This window comes from Acartia tonsa, chromosome 15 (genome assembly GCF_053477335.1).
Source record: "Acartia tonsa isolate MP-2025a chromosome 15, ASM5347733v1, whole genome shotgun sequence".
Taxonomy (NCBI): Eukaryota; Metazoa; Arthropoda; class Copepoda; order Calanoida; family Acartiidae; genus Acartia; species Acartia tonsa.
Window position 1 is genome coordinate 10,812,508 of NC_137274.1, and position 27,775 is coordinate 10,840,282.

The 27,775-nt window shown below is 34.3% G+C and overlaps 1 protein-coding gene across 1 annotated transcript; it reads left to right on the forward strand.

The window, feature by feature from the left end:
- The first annotated feature begins 140 nt into the window (after positions 1-140).
- On the forward strand, positions 141-17,714 carry LOC145307271 (zinc finger matrin-type protein 3-like). Its single transcript, XM_080149637.1, has 8 exons — positions 141-277; positions 1,903-1,991; positions 2,477-2,560; positions 3,490-3,543; positions 4,557-4,634; positions 14,099-14,189; positions 14,761-14,846; positions 16,436-17,714. The coding sequence occupies exons 1-8, from the start codon at positions 232-234 to the stop codon at positions 16,463-16,465; spliced, it is 558 nt and encodes a 185-aa protein (XP_080005763.1). The 5' UTR covers positions 141-231; the 3' UTR covers positions 16,466-17,714.
- Positions 17,715-27,775: the final 10,061 nt, after the last annotated feature.

Sequence of the window (27,775 nt, forward strand, 5' to 3'; positions counted from 1 at the left end):
ATAAGACAATGGCCGATAAATTGATGTACATCCTCAATGATGATACACAAAATTACTCCTTCTGTAGATTAAAATTATACGTTTAAAGTTTAGACACTCAACTAAATGAACCATCCAATCAAAATTAAATAAAAGTCCCCAATGTTGTTAAGTCAACGAATAAGAAAACTATTATAAAACTTTGGGGACTAATAAAATTCCCATTGTTTGATTGTCTCCCAATAATGTCAGATGGAAGAATGGAAATGTGAAACTTGTAAATTAGAATTCACCTCAGGTAGATAGATATTAAGGGAATAGTAGCAAATTTTTTTTTTACATATTCTTTCTTTTAAAAGAAAGATAAAATATTTAGAAAAAATCATAAAAATAACGTTTGAAGCATGACCGATAGACAGACGGATAAAACAATGTTTAAATTAGATGTGAATATGTAATAGGACTCTTCACTAAAATTTTCAACTGTCTATGTTTTATAGCAGCCGAGAAAATCAAACTTTCCCCATAGCGTTACGGACTGACAGACAGATGAAGTGAATTATAGAGAAGCTTCGCTACACAAAATTATACCTAAAAACCGGAAAAGACCGGTTTTTCATAAAATGCACGGTCGGTTTTGGCCGGATCCGGCTCAAATTTTGCATGGAGTCATCCTTTGGTATTCCCCACAGTTGATACTTGATTTGGCAAGATCCCAGAAAAGTGTGGTATATCTAGGGAGGGGGGGTTAGAAAAATGTTATCCCTAAATTTATTTGTGTTTATTAAAGAAAGGGAGAGGTAGATTGTGCTAAAATTCCGTAAAGGTGTGAGTTTAGGGCTTAGAAACAGAATTAGAACGATAATATTCAATAAATATTTTTTACTAATATTTTTGTCTTTAGTTCTTTTCAATAAGGAATACACATATTTAGTAAATAATATTATCTTTCTACTATTGTTTTTAAGCCTTAAAACTCACACCTTTACAGAATTTTAGCACAACCTTCCGCCCAGGGGCGTCCAAGCTTTTTATTTTGGGGGGGGTAAAATGGCGCGCGAAGCGCGCCGCAAATTTTTTTTACCCCCCCCCAAAATTTTTACCCCGGGGGTAAAATTTGCTTGGGGGGGGTAATTACCCCCCCTGAAATCTGTTGGCAGGGGTAAAATTTGTTTACCCCCCCCAAAATTTACCCCCGGGGTAAAATTTTTGGGGGGGGTAATTTAAATTTTATAAAAATTTAGTATTAAAAATGCGCGCGAAGCGCGCAAAAATTTTTTTTGTTAGAGATTTTCTATTTTGGGGGGAGTATTTACCCCCCCAAAATGGTTTGGGGGGGGTAAATACCCCCCCCAAAATCGTTGGGGGTGCCTACGGCATCCCCAAGGTAGGGGTTATTTTTTTTTGGGGGGGGTATTGTTCACAAAATTTTGGGGGTGCCAAATGGCCCATTACCCCCCCCCCCTTGGACGCCTATGCTTCCGCCCCCTTTTTTCGGGAGGGGAGATTACATTTTTCTCTCCCTCGATAAGATCCATGATCGATAAGAAGCTTTGCTAAAAGGGAGAATTCAGTACAAACACATAGACATACATCCTGTTACTGTAAGGTTCAAAAAGTTTTTTTTCAACATCAATTTTAAAACTGAAAAAAAATCTTCAATTTGAAAAAACAAAATCTCCTAATTTTTATGGTTAGAATTTGGAAGATTTCTTCTACGTAAAAAATAAGCAAAATAAAAGAAAAATTTTGGATAAAAATCTACGAAAAACTATTTTTGGATTAATTTAGGTATATCACATCATTTACAAATGTATCTTTACTGGATGAACGAACTGACTAATAACAAGTTTTATGTTTGCAACTTAGCAAGCTAAATTGACGACAATTTTTCCCCTGTCATAATATCCACATATATTCTAGAGTCAATGTTGCACAGTCATGAGATGGGGAAAAATCACAAAAGAAAAATGTCGGCGACAGCGCCAGAAAAATCGTCCAAATTTAACAAGGTGGCTTTTTTTATCGAAGCTAGGCTTTTCTAGGATGTGTCCAACCTTTTTTTGTCATAAGTAGTAGTATGTCTATCTGAATGAATTTCGGAAAGTTTTAAAAATTACCTTGGCCTATTGTAATAGTTATTTTTCGCATCGTATTATAGACAGCTTTCCGCAGATATAAGAATGAAAAATTATAAGATTAAAACTGGTACCTCTAATTTTATGATTTTTGTTTAAATATCCGTGGAAAATTGTCAGTATTAGGACGCTATACATGATTTTTCAGCATGCCTGAGAAACAATTTTAATCTAACAGTTATTAATCGGTTTCAACGCCATTCTGGAATAGTTATTTCTCACATTGTATTTTTTTAACAGCTTTCCGCGGATACAAAATATATAATTATAAGTTTAAAACCAGTTTTTCCCTAAATGCACGGGCTAAAAAACTGGTTCATTGCATTTTATTTGATTTCATGAAAACTAACTTTATTCAGGAAACTAAAAAATGGGAGAAAATTCTTGAGGATTCTCCGAGTACAATTTCAGACGCGCAGCAGCTTTTCTGTTCTGTTTGTAAGGTAACAAAGCAGGGATCTAAAGGGATAAGACAATGGCCAATAAAATGATGATACACAAAATTACCCCTTATATGGATTACAATTATTGGGTGAAACGTTTGAACACTCAACTTAATAAACCAACCAATCAAAATTCACTTGAGTCCCCAAAGTTATGAAGTCAATGAATACAAATACGTTTTGGGTCTAGTGTAATAAAGAGCTCATTGTCCCCTCTATTTCTGGTAACAAAGAGTGATCCTTGGAGTACACCATAATATTTAATTAGCATGTATCCTTATATAAAGTAATAGGATGTATGTCTGTATGGTTCTCATTTACAGTGTAGCTTCTCATAGGTCCTGGGAAGGTTTGTAACTATTATGGGGGAGGGTTCCACCACCCTCCCAATGAAAATCACTCCTTGAAAATAGACCTAGTTAATGTGATTTTATACTATTTTAAAGAAGTATATTTTGAGATGATTGCTTTAATTCTGTTATAAGTTATAAAGAGGGTAATTTTTGAGCTCAAATGTATGTTACTCTATAATACAAAGTAGAACGTTTCTGGCTGTCCGTCCGTCTGTCTGTCCCTTAAGATCTCGGTATTCACCAAACCGATCGGATTCTTGGGAATATACCTACTGGTCCTGTGGTGGTTTTAGGCAATTTCTTGGGGGGTAGGACACCCCCAAAATACAAAAAATTCCCCACTTTTTTAGATAGGATGTAGCAGTGCCTATTTAAAAAAACAAACAAATTCTATATAGAAGGGTTGACTTCCCCTTACCTCATAGGGCGAAGCCTCTAGAGGGTAGGGGCGATACCGCTAGTATATTAATTAGTCCATAATTAAGAGCAGTTTGACTAAATAAAGGCATTTGACTACAACCCAACACCCAATTTGACGGAATTACGCAAAAGTGATTACCCTCTTATTATTTTTAGGTTTCTGCCCCAAATAGCCAGCAGTTTGAACAACATATTAATGGGAAAAATCACAGGAAATATTCATGGTTAAATTTAGAATATTACAGATAGAAGACGGCCAGACAGATAGGCAGACAGATAGACAGATAATATAGAGATAGACAGACTGGTAGATAATATAGAGATAGAAAGACAGATATACAGACAGACAGATAAGATAGATATTGACATACAGACAGGTAATATAGAGATAGACAGACAGACAGATAATATAGAAATAGACAGACAGACAATGATATAGAAATAGACAGAAAGACAGTTAATATAGAGATAGACAGACAGACAGATAGACAAACACATAGACAGACAGACATATAGACAAACAGTTATTATGTAGACAGATATGATAGAAGAAAACATTTAAACAGATAGATATGACATAGAAAGACATATTACAGAGACAGACAGGTGAATATGACAGAATTAGACAATATGATAGAAAAAGACAGATGAGACAAAGACAGACAGATATAACAGACAGAAGGATATTATAGAGATATAACATATAGACAGAAAGACATATATGACAGAGAAAGATAGATATGTTTTAGATAGACAGACAGACCGATAACATCTCAAACGGACAGAAATTACACAAACAGACAGATACAGACAAATTTTACAGAGGCAGACAAATATAGACAGACATAAATGACAGAAACAAATAGACTAAACAGATACAGACAGATACAGATAGATATGACATTGTGACAGACAGATAGGACAGACTAACAGATAGAGACATATTTGAAAGAGAAAGAAAGATGTGACAAAGACAGATATGACAGAGACAAACAGATTAAACAGATACAGACAGATATAACAGGCAACAGATAGACAGAGACAGACATATAGACAGATAGATCTGATAGAGAAACAGACAGACAGATACATAATAAAACAACTGCCAATCACCAAGCAAACATCCTAAAACTAACAAATTTTAACCTAAAACATTTGGATCGATTTTATCATCTGTTTTAGAGATCTTACTGTGCACAATATCTTGAATATTATTGATTGATAGGAAGAAGGTGGGAGCAGGTATGGGGAATGTCCCGACCCAAGACCTTACAACAATTAATAAGCGGATGCAGTTTAAGGTATTTTAACTTACTTTGTCTCACTGTCTGACATATAGAGATGCTTTACTTAAATTATTGGAGTATAGTCTCTATCGTGGCAACGCGGTGACCCCTAAAATGGTGGGTCCACGCATTACGTGCATGACAGATATCTCGAGTTTTTTCCGTCTTAATTTCTTACGACTTTTTATACAGTTTTGTATTGTGGGAGGCGTAGTTAGACAAATTAGTTGGGGGGGAGAGTACCAATTCAACGGTGGGCGTTCATTTCCGCATGCTATCACTTCAGCATATTGTTTCATCAATACACAAAAGCAAATTAAATTAGAAGGGGTATACAGTAGTGGGTACAATGGATCTAAAGGGATAATGATAATAAGACAATGGCCGATAAATTAATATATACCCCAATGATGATACTTAGAATAACCCCTTCAGTAGATTAAAATTTGTGGTTGAAAAGTGTGAACAATCAACCTAATGAAGCAACCAATTTAAATTGACCCAATCCCCAAAATTGTTAAGCCAACTAATGAAAAAACGTTATTTTAAAACTTTGGGGACTATTGTCATTGCCCACTCTTTCTCTGCTGTACAAAGTTTATACGTGTTTACAAGGACAAAAGGGATGAAAAGTAGAAAATATTTTTTTTCATGAAATAAAAGAAATATATTTTTTTCATTAAATAAAACAAATATATTTTATATATCAAAATATTGTAGATCCTAAATAAATTGAGTTGATTAATTTAACACATCGTATTATAGACATCTTTCCGTGGATAATAAGTGAAAACAAGGTTCCAAATGCCTGAGCTAACAAAACTGGCGCTAATCTTATGATATTTACTTTAATACTTATGTAAAATTTCTGTAATATTAATAGTAATAGAGTAGCCCCGCTACTAGAAATCATTTTGTTTTTTACCAACTAAGAACTTACGGCAAATTTTCAGATATTTAAATTAATTTTTTTTAAAGAAATAATAGTTGATTATTAAAATCTCTTCTTTTCCAACTTTGTTTCAAAAATTAATTTAAATACTTAATACTAAGAAGAAGAAAAATAATTAATCTTGTGTACTTTCTTTAAGAGAAATAATTCTTTAATTTATACATGGGAACGTTTTATGGTGGCGGTTCAAAAAAGTGGTTTATTCACCACCAATAATTAAGATTTAAAAAAAATAAAAATCTATATAATAATGTATTTTATATATGGTTCCATTGGAATTCAGCCCACACGGGATTCAACCAATGGAATTCAGCCCAGCGGGATTCAACCCAACAGTATTCAGCCCAAACGGGATTCAACCCACGGTATTCAGCCCACACGGGATTCAACCCACGGTATTCAGTCCATACGGGACTCAACCCACGGAATTCAGTCCATACGGGACTCAACCCACGGAATTCAGTCCACACGGGATTCAACCCATTATATATGTAAAATTACCAGTTTGAAAAAAAATATTTTTTTTTTGAATTTGAGAACAAAATTTTTAGAATTTTTTTTTAAAAAGTTTATGTAAATTTTTTTTATTTTTAGAAATTATTTTATAAAATATGCTTTATAAAAAAATTTGAGAAAAAAGAATTATTTTCTAAAAATTTGTTTCTCAAATTTGAAAAAAGAATTATTTGTTTTTAAAACTGAGAATTTCATATATATATTGGGTTGAATTTCGTGTGGACTGAATTCTCAGTTTTAAAAACAAATAATTTTTTTTTTCAAATTTAAGAAACAAATTATTAGAAGATAATTTGTTTTTCTCAAATTTTTTTATAAAGCATATTTTATAAAATAATTTCTACAGTAAAAAAAATTTACATAAACTTAAAACTTTTTTTTTTAATTTTCAAAAAATTTAGTTCTCAAATTTAAAAAAAAAATATTTTTGCAAACTGGTAATTTTAGATATATAATGGGTTGAATCCCGTGTGGACTGAATTCCGTGTGTTGAGTCCCGTATGGACTGAATTCCGTGGGTTGAGTCCCGTATGGACTGAATTCCGTGGGTTGAGTCCCGTATGGACTGAATTCCGTGGGTTGAGTCCCATGTGGGCTGAATTCCGGGTGGGCTGAATCCCGTGGGTTGAATCCCGTGTGGGCTGAATACCGTTGGGTTGAATCCCGCTGGGCTGAATTCCGTGGGTTGAATCCCGTGTGGACTGAATTCCAATGGAACCTTTATATATGTTATAAATTAAATTCCTTAGTAACGTTTATTTGAACAGTTACAAGCAACTTTAGATCAAGTATCTATTAATTTGAATTCGTTCGCATGTGTTCAAATAAGTTCGTATCAAAGTGAATTATGTTTACAGGAATAAATTTAGTTGAAATATGGATCTTGAAATTGTTGACGAAGTTTATCTATAATTTGAAATGTCTGTCAGCTTGTCAATGTAACTTTTTTTTCTGCTTTTATTTTTAATTTTTATATTTTTTTGTATTTTCCTCAGAGCTTTTGAAACAGAGTGACAGATTAACAGGTAGAAAAACAAAGTGAGTTACAGAGTAGATTTGCTTTAAAAAATGTGTTTATCTGCCAACATTTTAATTTTGTTAGTGAGTGAATAAATATTAGTTTTTTAAAAGCAAAGATTTTCTATAATTAGGGTCTGTCCGTCTGTATGTGAGTTTATCATTATGGGACAGTTAGCTATTCTGGTTAATTAATTTGAAATATAGGTGTTCAAGTCAATTTCAGGCTCCAGGTATGATCCTGCAGGTCCTGATCCTCCAGGTCTCCAGAATGATTTAAAAGCCTCCTGTGACCGCAATTTTTAACATAGAGCCTTCAAATTTTAAACTTAAGCTTTTCTTACACGCCTACATAACGTATCAAAATTTTATTAAGATCCGCCGTTTTCTCGCTGACCGCTGACTGCGGTGGCTGGCAGGTGCCAAGTACAGCTGCGGCCTCAGAAATTTATGTTTTGAGATTTCTAATATAAAATTTATATAAATATAAACATTTTCTGAAAAAAATATTTTTCTAGCTTCAAAGATAAAAAATGAAAATTTTAAGTAGAAAAGGACTTAAAAACAAAGGTTGTTAAATAAAAGGGTGAAGAAAGCGAAAATTGACTTAGGTTCAGTTATAGTCGGAAATTCATTATCCAACAAGGGCCATGCACTGAGATAATAGAGAAGGGGGGGGGGGCGTTGAGCCCTACCCCCAACCGATAAATGTGCGGCAAGGGGCTCCAGGTTTAGGTGCTGCAGGCTGGAAGGTAACTTCTGGACAGGTATAAATGAAAAAAAAAATTAGTTTTAAGAGTTAGAGATCAACTTATTCAACCAAATATGCATCTTTTGGGATGTCATGAGCATATATAAAATAAAAATAAAAATCAGCCTCCAGGTTCAGGTCCTGCAGTTCTCCAGGTGAATTCTGGACAGGTAAAAACTGAAAATTTTTAATTTTATAGTTAGAACAGAACTTATTTAACAAAAGTTTCTACTTTATTGATGGTATGAACTAATTTGAAGAAAAACTTGAAATCAGGCTCCAGGTTCAGGTCCTACAGGCCTCCAGATAAATTCTCGACAGGTAAAAACTGAAAATTTTTATTTTTGAAGTTAGAACAAAACTTATTTAACAAAAGTTGCTACTTTATGGATAGTGTTAACATATTTGAAGAAAAATTTTAAATCGGGCTCCAGGTTCAGGTCCTACAGGCCTCCAGATAAATTCTCGACAGGTAAAAACTGAAAATTTTAACTTTTAAAGTTAGAGTATAACTTATTAATCAAAAGTTGCTACAATATAACTAGTATTAAACAATTTGAAGAAAAATTTTAAATCAGGCTCCAGGTTCAGGTACTGCAGGCCTCCAGGTGAATTCTGGACAGGTTAAAAACTGAAAATTTTTACTTTTGAAGTTAGAACATAACTTATTAAATTAAAGTTGCTACTTTATGGATAGTATTAACATATTTGAAGAAAAATTTGAAATCGGACTCCAGGTTCAGGTACTGCAGGCCTCCAGGTGTATCCTGGACAGGTAAAAACTAAAAATTTTAACTTTTAAGGTTAGGGCATAACTTATTTAACAAAAGTTGCTACTTTATGGATAGTATTAACTCATCTGAAGAAAAATTGGAAATCAGGCTCCAGGTTCAGGTGCTGCAGGCCTCCAAGTGGATCCTGGACAGGTAAAAACTAAAAATTTTAACTTTTAAAGTTAGAGCATAACTTATTAATTTAACGTTGCTACAAGATGACTAGTATTAACCAATTTGAAGAAAAATTTTAAATCGGGCTCCAGGTTTAGGTACTGCAGGCCTCCAGGTGAATTCTGGACAGGTAAAATCTGAAAATTTTTACTTTTAAATTTAGAACATAACTTATTAAATCAAAGTTGCTACTTTATGGATAGTATTAACATATTTGAAGAAAAATTTGAAATTGGGCTCCAGGTTCAGGTATTGCAGGCCTCCAGGTGGATCCTGGACAGGTAAAAACTAAAAATTTCACTTTTAAAATTAGGGAATAATTCATTTAATAAAAGTTGCTACTTTATGGATAGTATTAACTCATTAAATTAGGGGTATTGTGTCTACTTGTTGGAATTTTACCACAGTTAGAGCAGTGTATTTCCTGCAGGCTTCCTTTAGTGACTGACCTGTTGACAATATGTTTTTTTTTATTTTAGTCAATTGATATTATTTTTTTTGCAGATATAATTCAAAATGTAACAAAATGGTTGGATTTAACTTGAACCTTGAGCCCGATTTAAAATTTCTCTTTGAATTAGTTAAATAGATATAGTTCTAACTCTTAAGTTAAATATTTTAATTTTTACATGTCCAGAATCCACCTGGAGGCATACAGTATATGAACTTTGAGCTCGATTTCAAATTTTTCTTCAAACAAGTTAATACTATCCATAAAGTAGCAACTTTTGTTAAATAAGTTTTAACTTCAAAAATATAAATTTTCAGTTTTTACCTGTCCAGAATTCACCTGGAGGCCCCGCAGTACCTGAACCTGGAGCCCGATTTCAAATTTTTCTTCAAATATGTTAATACTATCCATAAAGTAGCAACTTTCTTTAATAAGTTATGCTCTAACTTTAAAAGTGAAAATTTTTAGTTTTTACCTATCCAGGGTCCAACTGGAGGCCTGCATTACCTGAACCTTGAGCAAGATTTTAAATTTTTCTTCAAATGAGTTAATACTATCCATAAAGTAGCAACTTTCTTTAATAAGTTATGCTCTAACTTTAAAAGTGAAAAATTTTAGTTTCCCCTATCCAGGATCCACCTGGAGGCCTGCATTACCTGAACCTTGAGCCAGATTTCAAATTTTTCTTCAAATGAGTTAATACTATCCATAAAGTAGCAACTTTTGCTAGATAAGTTATGCTCTAACTTTAAAGGGAAAATTTTTATTTTCTACCTATCCAGGATCCCCCTGGAGGCCTGCAGTACCTGAACCTGAAGCCCAATTTCAAATTTTTCTTGAAGTTAGATAAAACTATCCATAAAGTAGCAAATTTTGTTAAAGAAGTTATGCTCTAACTTTAAAAGTGAAAATTTTTAGTTTTACCTGTCCAGGATCCACCTGGAGGCGTGCAGTACCTGAACCTGGAGCCCGATTTAAAATTTTTCTTCAAATTAGTTAATACTATCCATTAAGTAGCAACTTTTGTTAAAGAAGTTTTGCTCAAACTTTAAAAGTTAAAATTTTTATTTTTTACCTGTCCAGGATCCACCTGGAGGCGTGCAGTACCTGAACCTGGAGCCCGATTTACAATTTTTCTTCAAATTAGTTAATACTATCCATTAAGTAGCAACTTTTGTTAAAGAAGTTATGCTCTAACTTTAAAAGTGAAAATTTTTATTTTTTACCTGTCCAGGATTCACCTGGAGGCCTGCAGGACCTGAACCTGGAGGCTGATTTTTATTTTTTCTTCATATATGCTCATAACATCCCAAAAGAAGCATATTTGGTTTAATAAGTTTATCTCTAACTCTTCAAACTAGTTTTTTTCATTTATACCTGTCCAGAAGTGACCTTCCAGCCTGCAGCACCTGAACCTGGAGACCTATCAAAAAAATTTTAAATATAAGGAAAATACACCCCAAAACTAAACTTTTTTCCCAAATAACCTATCCTCTCACTCCTAAGACAAGGCCTATACTCCCTGTTTACGCAAAAGTGTCAGATCCGCCCCCCCCTCCCCACATATCAATCAAACAACAAACCTTTTGATTTCATGAACTTTTTTTTGTAAGGCTCTTGTGACCGCAATTTTCGACTTAGAGACTTGAAATTTTAAACCTAAGCTGTTCTAACATGTATACATGACATATTTAAATTTCATAAAAATCCAGCGCCGTTTTCTTACCGACTTTTGTCTGCAGCGTCCGGAAACTGCCAAGTACAGCTGCCGCCGCCGAAATTTATATTTAGGATTTCTAATATTATCCTATTATATAAAGTAGTAAGCGTTTTTTGTCTGTCCTGAAGGATCTCGCTAACTGCTAAACCGATATTGTTCTCCTTTACTGTGAGGTCCTGGGAAGGTTTTGAACTATTTTTGGAGAGGGTTTCTTTACCCCCCTCCCCCCAAAAATATTTTTTAACTCTTTTTAAACGCAAATCTAAAATGGGATAAGGTCGACTTTTCCCCCTCCTACCAGTGCCCCTAGAGGCTTCTAGGGGTGTAGCCGCTAGTATATACATAAAGGTAAACATTTTCTGAAAAAAATTCTTCTTCTAGCTTTAAGAGTACAGAAATTACAGCCTTTTGAAATTTCTAAGTAAAAACGGCCCTAAAAAAAAACAAGGTTGTTCAATAAAAAAGTAAAAATTACTTTGATCCACTTATTGTCGGAAATTTAATATCAAATAGGGGACTTGCACAAAAATTTCTAGCCGTCTAGCTCTAGTAGAAACCGAGATAACAGAGTGAACGTTCAATCCCCCCCCCCCTCTCCCCTCGACCTATTAAGGTCAATAAAGGGGACCAACCGATAAAGGTTAAACATAGAGTAAATTCGCTACTAAAAATAAACTGTAAAGTCATCCTAGAATTAATCAAAATTTTTACTTAGTTTCTTGCGAAGAAATCTGCGATACCGTCGCTAATTCTTAAAATTATTATCTATGCTTTTGTCATACAAAATTTAATTCTTTAATAATTTGTATTAAATTTAAATATGGAATGTAAATATCATAAGTAGAAATTATTTGTTTCTATCAATGCGTTGCAAAATTTTAAGTTCGCCAAATTTAAGATATGTCAGAGAGCCAGACCCACCATTTTAGAAGTCACCGGCAACGCCTCTTAAGGGATTTGTCGTATTTTCACAATAGCTTATCTACTATTTTTAGCCCCTGCGGGGCACATAACCCTGCGGGGCAATCACCTAATCTAACCTAAAATAACCTTTAAAAAACTACTGTGAAAATACAACGAATCGCCCCTTAAGAGGCGTTGCCACAAAAGGGACTATACCCAATTACTGTACATTGTTGTCCTAGGAATCATTGTTCCAAAAAGCAGATAAATAGGATAATTAATTCATCACTTTCAAAATTGTACCTAATAAAATTGTAACAGGAATCAATACTGTTACGTATCGACACTAATCATAGAAATGCTTCGCTTTCTAAAAGGATCTTAAGGGATAAGACAATGGATGATTAATTGTATTTTTAACCATGGGAAAAATATTTGAGCGTGGGAAGAAACGTAAGAAAAAATATGTTTTAGTATAAATTAACCGATTTTAAATATTTAGCTTGTGAAAAAGAGATATTTAATATTCAATTTGTTTTGAAATTAATATTTTACAATGGATTATGTTTTTAGTATCTATTAGAAGATATTTTTATGAAAATTTTAATAAAATTTAATGAATAAAAATTTCGAAATAATGTTGGTTAAAAAATAAAAGATTTTTTCTATTTTACGTGGAAGATTTTTTTTCAATTTAATGTTTAACAATTTAAATAGATAGAAACAAATGAAAACACGTTCTATCATATTATTCAAGAAATTAATTGCCAGCATCACTTTTATGTTGCAATAGAATGTTATTAAATAAAACAATATTTAGCATTAATCGAGCGATAGCTTATCATTTAATACCTTGGGATTTAAAATTCATTTATTTATGCAAATTTGTTTTATTAAATAACCCGTTTAAAGTACCTATAATGTTTAAGGAAATATTTCATAAGCTAAATTAATGAATACTAGCAGCGGCCACGCTCAATTTATGGCCCTCAAGTTATGGGGGAAGTCAACCTCCCCCCCCCTCTTTCAATTGCATTTTTAAAAAGAAAAAGTTTTTTTTACATTTTTCTAGGGGGGTCATTATTTTGTAGGGGTTATTTCTCTTGGGATGGTGGTGTTACCCTCCCCCAAAATAGTTATAAGCTTTACCAGGACCTATGAGAAGCCACCATATATAGGAGAACCATATAGTCGAGTGGTTAGCAAGATCCTTCGGTAAACAAATATCGCTTTTTATGCAATTGAACATGGTTATTAAAGTCAGCGTCCGTCCGCAACTCTATAGGTATTGGGAATGGAAACCAAATAACAGCAAATCCTTTTAAATATGAAGCTTTTCTATGATCTTTTCACTTATATTAGGTATATTATAATTGTCCTATTGAATTCAAACTTTGGATAATGATTCCTATATCAATAAGGTATAATTTAGAAAGTATAAAAACTCTTATTCTGTACTTCCCTTTAAAATGCGCTGAATATTTTTCACTTTTCTGACAACAAATTTATGTGATTTTAGGGAAAATGATTCCTAGGACATCAAGGTATTTAAAGTGAAGCATCTCTATAGTCAAGGATTAAAATTTAAGTATAAAAGAATCCTGTAATTAAGCAATATTCTCGTATTCATTCGAATCCGGTGGATAGGAACCGGTTCTCATCCATACGAAAAAACTATGTCTAGCATCGTATTATATCCAGTTTTCTACGAATATAGAAATGTACAATCATAAGATTAAAACCAGTTTTTTTAGCCGGTGCCTTCGGCACCTCGGGGCTAAAAAAAACTAGTTTTAATCTTATAATTGTACATTTTATATCCGCGGAAAGCCGTTTATAATACGATACGAGAAATAACTATTCTTGAATGTTTCTAAAAATTTTTAAAAATATTTGTTAATATTTATTAGTCTGATTTTTTATTTTTACTTTTATGTGTAATGTCATCCTTGTTTATTAGATCCATAGTTTAGGCAGAGAGAGAGAGGGGACAATGGACTGTTTATTACACTAGTCCCCAAAGTTTTATAATGACATTTTCTTATTCGTTGGCTTAACAATTTTGGGAACTTTTACCGAAGTATTATTGTTTGGTTTTTTAAGTGTTCAAACGTTTCAACTACTAATTTTAATCTACAGAAGGGGAAATTTTTGTGTCATTTTTGGGGATGTACATCAATTTATCAGCCATTGTCTTATCTTATTAAATCCCTGTTATTTAGGAGTCGATAATGAAGAAGATGGTTGGGGGAAAGGGTAATGTGAAAGGATCCGCCGCTAACCCAAAATTTGCTGCATACAGAACCCCAAGCGGTAAGTTGTAATGCGGTATGAGCATGAATTGTGGTGTGTCATGAGCATAAATTCTAGTGCGCTATGAGCATAAATTGTAATGTGGTATGAGAATGAATTGTAATGCTTCACGAGCATAAATTGTAAAGCGGCAGTTTAATGAATTTTTACCTGACAGGAGCAGTAATTGTAACACAAAGTGAGAATGAATTGTAATGTTGCATGAGCATAAATATTGTAATGCGGCATAAGCATAAATTGTATTGTGGCATGAGAGTTAAAGGGGGGGGGGAGGTTTTACACTTTTGTGTAAACAGTGATAATTGGCTTTGTCTTTGGAGTGAGAAGATAGATAATTTTTAAAATAGTTTCCTTTTTGGATGTAGTCTTCCTATTTGAAATAAAATTTGGATTTGGCCTCCAGGTTCAGGTTCTGTAATTTGTAAATACCATTCAAAAAGATGCATATTTTGTTTTATAAGTTTACCCCCCCAAATTTTCTTTTTCATTTTTACCTGTCCAGAGATATCCTAAGTCGTCTTTCATTATGGAATGACGTCATCCTATTTTGTAATGTCGTCTTTAATTATAGGAAGTTATTACTGTGGGGCGTGCAATGTGTCAGCCCCGAGTGAAATACAATTTGTCCAGCATTTCAACAGCAAATCTCACAAACATGTAAGTAGTTAATCTTCAGTTAATATATCCCTGTGACCAACTGACAGTTACTGACTGACTTTTTTCAAATAAATCCTAATGATAAAGTAACAGGATGTTTGTTTGTCTGTCTGTTTGTTTGTACTGAAGGATCTCGCTAACCGTTGAACCGGTATAGTTCTCCTTTACAGGGTAGCTTCTCATAGGTCCCAGGAAGGTTTATAACTATTTTGGTGACAAATCGCCAAAAAAATCATCTAGCGGCGAAAAAAAATATTTTTGGTAAAAAGCTGTTTTTAACACAGGTTGAAAAGAAAAAATTTTACGTGTCGCCAGATGCCTCTAGGGGCGTAGCCGCTGGTTGTAAATAAAGAGCAATGGTCAAGAAACAGTTTTGGGTGAAAGCACAACTAATAATTAGGGATAAGACAATGGACGACAAATTGATATACAGCCCCAATAGTGACAAACAAAAGGGGGGGGTTTTTAATGCAACCATCTCGTAATCAATGTATAAATGGCACTTAGAATTCGAATTCCGATCTGAAATTTTGCATGAGTAATTCTTGGTAGGTCTATTTTCCCTAAATCGAACAAAAAGTTGAAAAAGTAACAGCTAACGGCTCAGCCGTTTAGCCGTTTTTTTGGCTATTTTTAGGGCAAATCTGTCAAAAATTACGTAGAAATCAACATTTTAAAACATATTTTTGCTTTAAATCATGTGAAATGACACAAAAAAATATTTTTTTAGATTTCTAGTACCAGCAACTACCGGCTAGAATAGTTTAAAAACTTTTTGGGTCGGAAAAGAGCATTATGTGGAGAGAGGTTTCGTGATTTATTTCCATAGAAAAAAGCCAAAAAATTACTAAGCGGCTGAGCTGCCAGCCGTTAGCCGTTACTTTTCCAACTTTTTGTTCGATTTAGGGAAAATAGACCTACCAAGGATTACTCATGCAAAATTTTATATCGAAATTCGAATTCTAAGTGCCATTTATACATTGATTACGAGATGGTTGCATTAAACCCCCCCCCCCCCTTACCTCTTCTTTTAATTAAGATTACCTATTACATAAATGTAGTTTTTAACCAACATATTGCTTTGGATACCAGTATAATTCACAGTCCAATGTCCCCTCCCTCCCTGGATATAATTGTCCCTTCTATTTATAAGAATGTTTTCATCCAGCGAGAGAGAGAGGACAACAAGATGTTTATTACACTAGTCCCCAAAGTTTTATAATAACGTTTTCGGGTCATGTGAAGGAAATGAAGATGCAGGTTTCGTCGTATTTTCACAATAGCTTTTAAAAGGTTATTTTAGGTTAGGTTAGGTGATTGCCCCGCAGGGGCTAGAAATTGGAGAAAAGCTAAAACGGGGCTAAAACCCGCAACTTTGTTTAGTTCACATGAACCACATTTTTTATTCGTCGCTTTAACAATTTTGGGGACAATAGTGAGTTTTGATTGGTTAGTTTATTAAGTTCAAACGTTTCAATCATTAATTTAACATTACTAATGGTGTAATTTTGTGTGTCATGATTGGGGATGTGCATCAACTTATCGGCCATTGTCTTATCCCTTTAGATCATTCTTGTTATTTTATTTAGAAAGAGTTGCTACAGAAGACCAGACGTTGAAGAAAACAATCCCAGAATAGTTAATTATTACATCGTATTATAGACAGCTTTCCACGGATATCAAAATAAAGATTGTAAGTTTAAAACTAGTTTTAAAAGGGGCCGAAGCTTCGGTTTAACAAAACTGGTATTAATTTTATGATTTTTAGTTTAATGTTCATGGAATATTGTCTGTAATACGATGCTCTATATGATTTTCTCGTATTCATTCGAATCCGGTGGATAGGAACTGATTCTCATCCATACGAAAAAACTATGTCTAGCATCGTAGTATATCCAGCTTTCTACGAATATAAAAATGTACAATCATAAGATTAAAACTATTTTTTTAGCCGCGAGGTGCCGAAGGAAAGCCGTTTATAATACGATGAAAGAAATAACTATTCCAGTATGGCTTAGAACCGGTTCTAATGCGGCGGATATTGTTCGGTTTCAAAGCCATACTTGAATATTAGTTTATAAAACTACATGGTAGAAAATAAAGATCATTTAGATATTTTAGTACTATTTTTAGTGAAGCTACTCAATAATTCACTTTGTTTGTCCTGGATTATTAGTTTATAGTATGTCTAATATCCGCTGGATCAGAACCAGTTCTAAGCCATACTGAAAAATCATGTATCGTATCGAATTACATCCAGCTTTCTACGGTTATAAAAATGTACAATTATAAGATTAAAAACAATTTTGTTAGCCCGTGCCTTCGGCAACTCGAAACTAACAATCAGGTTTTAATCTTAAAATTTTCATTTTATATCCGCGGAATGCTGTTTATAATACGATGCGATAAATGACTTCTTGGTAGAAAATAAAGATTCTATTAGTATTTTCTGTAGCGACACTACTCTATAATTCACTTTGTATATCTGTCCGTCAGTCTGTCCGTAACGCTATAGTTGAAATATGATTTTCTCAGTTGCTTATTAAAGATAGAGAGCTGAATTTTTTACTGAAGATTCTTATATATTATTGTGCATGCATCTAATCTATATATTATTTGGGCATAGTAGCTTTCGTGGCAACGCCACTTAAAGGGCGTTTCCAGTCTGTCTGACATAAATACTTCAAAAAACTTTATTTTGTAAGATTTCGTGATTTTCTTATTGTATGAACACCTGCTCTATAACTCACTTTGTCTTTATGTCCATTCCATATTGCTTATGTGCTTCGCTATTTATGGATGTTGTCATCCTTGTTTTTATTTATGTTTTGTGTTAAGTTAAAAATAAAAATGTTAAATTCTCGTTAATTTTTAGTTATTTAATACGCAAAACGTGTTCTCTAAAGCTTGGGTAACTTAATTCACTTTGTCTGTTACTGAAGTATTTCAATGTCCGTACTTCAATCAGAAATACTTTTCTTACAGAAGAACTCAATCAGTTCTGAGATGAGTTTTTATAAAAATGCCGCGTTTTTCGACAATTTTTTAGACACGTCGAAACAAGCGCGGCATTCGCGAAATCTTAACAGAGTATACAACTATTTATTTAATTATTTTGCTTTTGTTGGTACGGCCTTCATAGAAGAAAAACAAATTATCTTTAATCCATTTATGCTGCATATTAATTAATGCATCTTTTTAGAGCTGTATTAGACATTATACAAATGGCTAAAATAATAATTTTAAAATTTTGAATTCTTAAGTTGTATACTCTGTTGAAATGATATCATCTTCGTTCAATCAATCAATGTCTAAAAAGTTGTCAAAAAAACGCTGCATTTTTATAAAAACCAATCTCAGTATGAAGGGGGGGAGGGGGTTAATGCAACCATCTCGTAAAAAATGCGCAAATGGAATCAGAATTTCATAATCTTTGCCACGCAGACGTTTTCATTCGGTTCTAGCCAGTAGTCGCTGGTAGTAGAAATCTAAAAAAAAATATTTTTGGTATCATTTCACATGAGTTAAAGAAAAATATGTTTCAAAAAGTTAATCCCTACGTAATTAACACTTACTTTTCCATCTTTTCGTTAGATTTTGGAAAAATAGACCTACCAAGGATTACTCATGCCAAGTTTCATAACGAAATTCGAATTCTAAGTGCTATTTGCGCATTGATTACGAGATGGTTGCATTACCCGCCCCCCCCCCCCCCCCCTATTGAAATCAATTAAGCTTCAGACAAAGTAAAACGTTACTACTTTTCATATCAGAATGATAAACCAAGGCTCAACAACGTAGCACATCCGCTCGTCGTCGGGGAGGTGGTAGACTTAACACCGCGTCATAACTTAAGACTTAAGAAATGGAATCTACTGCTGTTATGTCAGTTGCGAGAAATAATAGTTAGAGTGGGGGAGGATGCCTTAGCACATAAAAGCGCAACTCATTACCATGCACAGTTAGGACTTCCAGACAAAGGACGTGCAATCAAAGAGTTGGTTGGGTGTTTGGCTCCCCTTAGTTATCCTTGGTTATTGGCAGGAATAAGGTATAACCATCAAGCGAAATAAATCTAAAATATTATTTGGGGGCCAAATGGAGAGGTCGTCAATTTTTCGAGGTGTTGCCCCCCAATGACAGCTGAAAAACACGTATTGGTTTCGTAATTTTTTCAAATTAATTGCATTGTTGGTATAAGCTGGTTTCTTCGTATTATCCAAGCAGGGGGCTCTAACCCTGCGGGGCCAATTGCCTAACTCTACGGGGCAATCATCTTACACAACCTAACCTAAAATAACCTATCAAAAGCTGCTGTCAAAATACGACGAAACGCTCCTACAGAGTCGTTCCCACGAAAGGGACTATACCCGATATTTTTATAATTATGTAGAAAAAATCCTCCAAAATATTTGTAATAATCCTCTAAATTCAAATATAAGTTAAACTTGTTTTACATGGACATCCGTAGAGTACTAAAATGCACGAAACAATAGCCTAAAACCACCTAAAAATAGATTAGACCAAAACCATCAATAAAACGGAGAACTCAATCTGTTGGCGTTATCATAAAAACCAATCTTTTCAGTCATTAAAACCCAGGGATCTAAAGGGATTAGACGATGGCCGATAAATGGATTAACATCCTTAATGATGATTCGCAAATTACCCCTTCTGTAGACTACAATTAGTGGTTGAAACTTTTGAACACTCAACTTAATAATCCACCTTATGAAAAGTCCCTAAAGTTGATATGCTAACGAATAAGAAACGATGTTATAAAACTTTGGGGACTAGTGTAATAAAGAGCTCATTGTCCCCTCTCTCTCTCTGAAATATAACACAGCTTATAACAAAAGAACAAATGGAACCCCATCAAATCTTGGGGTGAAGCCTCTAGAGGCAAGGGGCGAAGCCACTAGTGTATAAATTAAAGTATCAAAAACTTGATTTAAAAAATTTTTTATTTACTACACATATGTTTATTTATAAAAATTTCCATAAATTAAAGAATTACGTTATGTTCAAATATCTATTTTTAATAGTTATTTCTCGCATCGTATTATAAACGGCTTTCCGCGGATATAGAATGTACAATTATAAGATTAAAACTAGTTTTTTTAGCCCCGAAGTGCCGAAGGCACCGGCTAACAACTTTTGGGATATTAATTAAATTTTTCATGGGTGGTTAATTTAGTTGAGTGTTCTACCGTTTCAACCACTAATTTTAATGTAGAAGGAGTTATTTTGTGTATCATCATTAGGGATGTACAACACTAAATTAAAAATTAGATCAATGAAATAAAAAAATGCTTTCAAAAAAGTTTAAAATCAACATGTTTTAAATGAACAGAGTTCGAGTTGCTACGCTTTCTAAATAGTAACAAACTACTAAAATGCCAGGTTTGAAATTGACATGATAATTCTAACATGTTTAAATTATCAAAAAAAGAAAACTGGACATATGGACGGACTGACCCTAATTATAGAAAAGCTTCGCCTTTAAAAAAATATTTTATTCTTGCTACACATTTCTTGTTTATCTAGTAATTTTCCATAGTTAAAGAATTATTTAAGCAGAGTTCAAAGAACAAATGTTTTCAATATTAATATGTATAGCAGCATTTTTGAATATTTGTACCCTCGACCTGGCTCAACATGTAGCGCATCTGCTCGTCGTCAAGTTGGTGATAGGTTTGAATCTTGGCTTAACACCCCCTCATAACTAAAGACTTAAGAATTGTTCTTACTTCTGCTATGGCTGGTGCGTGACATAAATAGTTAGAGTAGGGGGGAATGCCTTGGCCTAAAACAGGTGAAACTCCTAACTATCCTTAGACAAAGATCGTGCAATCAAAGGATTAGTTGCCTCTATCTCCCAGTTCCACAGTTATTAATTTACATTTATTATTAAATAATTCAATTCTAATTTATTTATTTACTAGGCTGCTTTATAATGAAACAGTCTGGTGAGCTGCTGCGAAACATAGTGGCCATACGCAGAAATAAGATAAAACCAACAAGCAAAATAAATATAAAATAATATTTGAGGGGGCAGATGTAGAGGTCGTCAAATCTACAACGTCTCCCCCCCCCCCCCCAACGACAGCTGAAAATCATATATAGGTTTCCTGATTTTTTTCTTCAAATTAATTTCGTTGTTGGTAGAAGCTGTGGACATACAGATGTACTTCCCAAAAATATAGATTAACTTTGCTTCTAAGATATCAAATCACAGGGAGTGAGGAAGCATTGGGATGTCCCCAAAGTCCTATTCGTTGGCTTAACAACTTTGGGGACTTTAATCGAATTTTTCAGGGCTGGTTTATTTAGTTGAGTGTTCTAACGTTTCAACCACTAATTTTTAATAATAGAAGGGTTTATTTTGTGTATCATCATTGGGGATGTACAACACTTTTCTTATTCCTATGAATCTCTGCATCCCTGTTCTTAATTATTTTGTTTTTTCAAGAAGTTCGGTGCCTGCCCACCCGCAGTGCTCGGCTCACTAGCCTAAAACCTAACTAAAATAGTTGTTCGTCGTTGTCGGGGAGAGGGGGGGGGGGACTCAAATTTCCAAAATTGAAAAATAAAATCTAAGAGGATAACGCCAGAAGTGTCACAAAATTAAAAGGCTAAACACATGAGGGATCTAAAGGGATAAGACAATGACCGATGAATTGACGTACAAAACTAAACACAAAATTACCCCTTCTGTAGATTAAAATTAGTAATTTTGGACACTCAACTTAATGAATCAACCAATCATAATTCAATAAAAGTCCCAAAAGTTGTTGAGCCAACGAATAAGAAAACATTATTATAAAACTTTGGGGACCAAAGTAACAAACAGCCCATTGCCCCTCCCTTCCTCCCTGTGTACACATGCTGTCAAGCGAGATTCAAAAACTTTCATAAAAAGGCAAATTCCCTCCAAATTAAAAAAAATATTTTTAAAATTGTTGCGGACAGTACTATCAAAATTAAATTTCCCGTCCTTCTGAGGTATCTTTGTTTCTATAGATGAAAGGACAAGAAGCTTGGGGAAACTTCAAATAGTTTGTTGTTTATTATTCACTAGTGGCTACGCCGCTAGAGGCCTTTTTAGGCACTTGACGAGGGGGGACGGGAGGGCGACTAACCCCCGCCCCTCGTTTTTAAATATTAGTTTTAAAAAAAAAAAATTTGGAGGAGGATTTTTTTAGTGGCGATTTCTCATTGGAGGGTGAAGGTACCCTATCCCGAAAAAAATTATAAACCTTACCAGGACTTACCCTGTAAAGGAGAACCATGTTGGTTCAGCGGTTAGCAAGATCCTTTGTTACAAACAGAAATCCTGTTACTTCATTAAAAGGGTATTTATTTTATATATTATTTATATATTTATGTCTACAAATCATTAAGCTTGTTTTTTTTCAAGCATATGTTTAAATAGAGATTTGTAAGAGTAATTTATTTTAAAACAAGGATGACAACAGCCATAAAAACGAAGCTCTGAATCGGTAAGACAAACGAACATTAATACTTGAATATATAAAGTGTGTTCCTTTTTTATATGTTTCATCAATATTTGGCCACAACTCAGTCAAAAATGCTTACAAAACATACCTTTTTCGACCTAAGATGCTCAAATACTTCCTTAACAAGCCCCTTCAATCAGTTTTGAGATATCTCCATATTTCAAGGAAAATTGACAAAAAAGGCAAATTTTGGTGTTACCTTTTTATAAGCTCAGTTACCATAAAATCAATAAAAAAATACTTATTTTTACTTTTCTCTCATTTTTAAAGTTTGATTCTGTTAAAGTAAATATTCTTGAAGGGATTTATGCATTGATTTTACAGAAACATAATATTTGGTGGAAATAAATGATCTTCAAAAGAATTTTTTTTGGAAAATAAGAAATTCAACCCCCATTGCCCTAGAGGACAGCTGTTGACCTCTAGTGTACATGGGTTTGTCAAGTACATGTTAAAAAAAAAAATAGCCAAAAAAGTACATAAATAAGTATCTTAATGTGTTACAAAATTAAATTGTTTAACTTCAAATTTGGGGATGCTGACCTTAAAGATGCTCTTACTGGTGGTGATGGTGACCCGGAAGGCATTGAAGTACATGAGCATTATGGCAACATAACTATTGATCTATGTTCTGATTTTTAAATTCCTAGCAGCCTCCAATGAAAAAATATAACAAGAACTTTTCAAAATCACAGTATTTACCTTATGAATTTGAGAATTAAAAAATCATTTAGGGATTTCTCTTGATTGGAGGCTGCTAGTAATATAAAAATCAAAACATAGATCAATAGTTGTGTTGCCATAATGCTCATGTACTTCAATGCCTTCCGGGTCACCATCACCACCAGTAGGAGCATCTTTAAGGTCAGCATCCCCAAATTTGAAATTAAACAATTTAATTTTCTAACACATTAAAATACTTTTTTATTTACTTTTTTGGCTAAATTTTTTCTTTAACATGTATTTGACAAAACCATGTACACTAGAGGTCAGCAGCTGTCCTCTAGGGCGATGGAGGATAAATTTCTTATTTTTCAAAAAGAATACTTTTGGATACAATTTATTTCCACCCAATATTATGTTTCTGTATAAATCAATGCATAAATCCCTTCAAGAATATTTACTTTAACAGAAGCAAACTTTGAAAACCAGAAAAAAATATAAATAAGTATTTTTTTATTGATTTTATGGTATCTGAGCATATAAAAAGGTAACACCCAAATTTGCCTTTTTTGTCAATTTTCCTTGAAATATGGAGATATCTCAAAACTGATTGATGGGGCTTGTAAAGGAACTATTTGAGTACTTTAGGTTGAAAAAGGTATGTTTTGTAAGTATTTTTGACTGAGTTGTGGCAAAATAATGATGAAACATATAAAAAAGTAACACACTTTATAAATAATCAGAATATAAATGTATAAAAGCAGCAATGAAATTAATTTGAAAAAAACCACGAAACTTATATGTGTTTTTCAGCTGTTGTTGTAACATCGTAAAATTGACGATCTCTCCATTTGCCCCCAAAATATTTTTTTTATATTTATTTTGCTTGTTGGTTATACCTTATTCCTGGTATAAAAGTAAAATCAAAATTGTAAGTAAATTTGTTGAAAAACTATGTAAATACAGGATATTATTAAAGGACAAACTTACATTTTGAGGACTTGATTTTAGAGATGCTTCGCTTCTAATATTGTACTTTGTTGTCCTAGTAATCAGTATTCCAAAAATCAGATAAATCGGATAATTCATTCACATAAAATTTTGTCATTAAAAAAGTTAACATTAACATGGACGAACAGACATTCTGGTAACGATTATAGAGTTGCTACACTTACCAAATCGTTCCTAACTACTACAGGAATTACCAAGCAAAGTTTGAAATCGATAGGATAATTCTATCATGCCTAAATTAATCAAAAAAGCTATCCGTTTTGGACGTACAAACCAACCCTAATTAAAGAAAAGCTTCACTTTAAAAAAAGAACACAATTGAATTGTTTGTTGATATATGTGGAGACAAAGTAAATTATAGAGTAGGAGTCTTTTGGTTAGAGAAATATTCACAAGAAATTACATAATTCTGTAGTAAGGTCATTAAAATAAATATTATTTCTCAGTCTTACACACATTTTATTCCCCATAAATTATTTATACTCATCCAAAGTACAGTTATTTATTTAAAAAATCAATCATCTAAATAAAATCACATGTGTTCTAAAATGTTTTAGAGAGACAGACAGACATTTAGAATTATAGAGTATAGACTCACTTTGCTTTTAAAAAGATTGTGTGTGTAACAGCTATAAGATTCTAAGAGAAAGCTTACCCACTGTGTGTCTGTCGAGTATTGACTCCCCCCCACCACCCTCCTAATTTAAAAACAAATCCAATATCAAATTGGAGGGGAAAATTTGTACCTAGCTCCTACAGCTGTAATGCCTTAATGCCCCAACCTTGCGGGGCTACTCAGTACCCTAACGTGACCTAAAGAAATAAACAATAAAAATCTCAACCCCCCTCCCATATTTCATTTTTTTTAAATGGGAGTTGTTTGATGTTCTCCATGCAATGTTAAGAGAAAGGCTAGTTTTTTTTAATCATATGTTTAAATAGAGACCTAGAGAAATATACAAATAAAAAACTCTACCCCTCCCATATTTCAATTTTAAAAAAATGGGGTATGATTGAGACTCACCTTGCCATGTTAAGCGAAAATGCGTGTGTGTGTGTGTGCATGTGTGTGTGTGTCTACTAGTCTTTAAGTTAGTTTTTTGTTCAATCATATGTTTTAAATAGAGATTTGTTAGAGTAGTTGATTTCATAAATTCTAACTAATATTTTATTAAGAAACTAGCGGCTTCGCCACTAGCCTCTAGGGGCTTTGCCCCAAGAGGTTTGATCAAACAAATTTTTCTTATTATAGATTTAAAAGAAAAATTTGTAAAAAACAATTCTTGGAGGGGGGGTTTTGTTTCGGGCGGGGGGGGGGGGGGGGGGGTAGTCGACCCAACTATTTTAATTTTAGTTTTAGAAAAAGAAAAAAAAATTGGGATAGGATTTTTCATTTTTAGGGGGGATTAGGGAAAATAGTTATAAACCTTTCCGGGACCTATGAGAAGCTTCCCTGTAAAGGAGAACCGATCGGTTCAGCGGTTAGCGAGATCCTTTGCTACAAACAAACAAACAAACAAACAGACAAACAAACAGACATACAGACAGACAGACAGACATCGTTCTACTTTGCATTATAGATAAGTACAAACTTTAGGACAAAAACATGTTTTGGAATCAACATGTAGTACTTACTGTGCTTTATTATATCTTATTTATTAGAATCAGTTCTCAGCCATACTAAAAAAAAGTATATATTGTATTATATTACAGGAATATTTACATAAAAATCATAATATAAATACGCTTTTGTTAGGAAATGCCTTTTGCCCCTCAGGGCAAACAAAATTAGTTTTAATCTCAGAATTTTTCAGTTTTATTTCCGCGAAAAGCTGTCTATAATATCATGCGATAAATAACTATTCCTATATAAATTTTTTTGTTGATAGAAAAAGTATATTAGTTATGTTCTCTAAAATATTTCGTCTATAACAAGATTCTCTGCTAATATGTGATTATGTTTTTTTATTGAGAACTGCTTTTCAAAAATAGTAAACTATGATTTTTAGTAGCAAAGCTACTTTATAATTTAAAATATCCATCTGTCAACTGAAATGTTTTTAGAGAAACAGGATTTTTTGGCTACTTTTTTAAGATAGACGCCTGAAATTTTTAGGTATTAAGTAAGGTCACATTTTACATATTTCCACAGTTTCGTTAAATTTGCTCTTAATCAATTCCTAGATTTTCAAATTAAAATTTTATAAGGTTTTGCGATTTATTTTTATTTAATGTTTTTTTTTATAGTTGATTTTTTCCAGATGTACATCCATATCTTTAGAGCTTCGCTACTTATGGATGTTGTCTATTCCAAGATTCTCTACTCATATGTTTTAGTGTTTATGTCTCAGTTATTGAAAACTAGTGTAGTAGGGCCAACCCTCAGCTGGGAGCCAACCGGGAGTTGACCATGCTGATCTCCAACCACAGTCAGACAGAGCAACGAGTTTCCCGAGGGGCCTGTGTAGCCCGGGCTGTCCTACACCGCGCTGTGCCCCAGGGAGAGTCTGCCGCCCCCCATGGTTCAAGGCCTGATGTCCCGGTGGTCCCGCAGCCCTTGAAGGGGAGGTTGTAGTAGGGCGGCATCATACGGACAAGCCTTTCATAGAGTTGCTATGCTTCGGCTTATCAAATCACAACCCAGCGCTAATCCTAGTTTATCACCACTTCACCCGGCCCCTTCGGTGCCTTGCCGACACCTCACAAGCAGCGGTCAAATTGGACATCTCTGATAGTAGAAGGGGCGCAGCCCCTCTACAACCCCAAGCCCCAGTCACCTGTCTTGCCGGGAGATGTCTGCCTTCCCCTTGCTGAAGCTTACCCGACAAATATTCACCGAAACAGGGCTCCGCCCTCAGCTCCCCACACCCCCTTCTACCTAACCTATTTTATCATCTAATTGTGTATATATAGTAGTAATCCTATTGTAAATGTATTCAATCTAAAATATATATCCTTAGTAGCAACTACTGTTAGTTATTTATTGATAGAATCTTTAAGGCTAGGGGCTCATTTGAATCGAACTCGCGATTGTAGGGTTGAAACGCTTCACCCTACCACAACTTGGTGTCAGCGTGTTTCAATCGAGCCCTGCTAAAACTAGCCAATTCTATCTCTGATTGGACCCTTTTGCAAGTAATGGGACAGTCAGCCGCCAACTAAGAAGCCAACTGACCCGAGAGACGGCCTTTTTAGGTCAATTTTCCATCATTTTTGAACGCATTACATAGGCATCTGGCCTACTGCAGGCAGATTTGGCCTGCTAAAAGCGCCAGTTAACGGCGTTTTCCGCACCGTTTGGGAGCTGCGCTAGGTGCGCAACCACGGTGATCGGATAACTTAGCCCAGACGGCTACAGAACCGAGTCTAATTTGGCATGTGTAGCTGGGACAAGCCCCAGGACACCCAGGCCAAACCTACGAGACGGACAGCTGCGTAGCTGGTCTCCCCGAGAAGGCAATGTGTGGCTGCGAAGCTCCAGCACACAAGTAAGGCCTACCAACTGCGACGGATAGCAGAATTCGAACCCAAGGCACGGCAGGACGGGACATTCCCTGCCGCCACCTCTCTGGATTCGAACCCACGGCGCTGCAGGACGGGACATTCCCTGCCGCCACCTTTTTGGATTCGAACCCACGGTGCTGCAGGACGGGACATTCCCTGCCGCCACTACCTGGATTCGAACCCGCGGCGCTGCAGGACGGGACATTCCCTGCCGCCACCACTCCAGATACG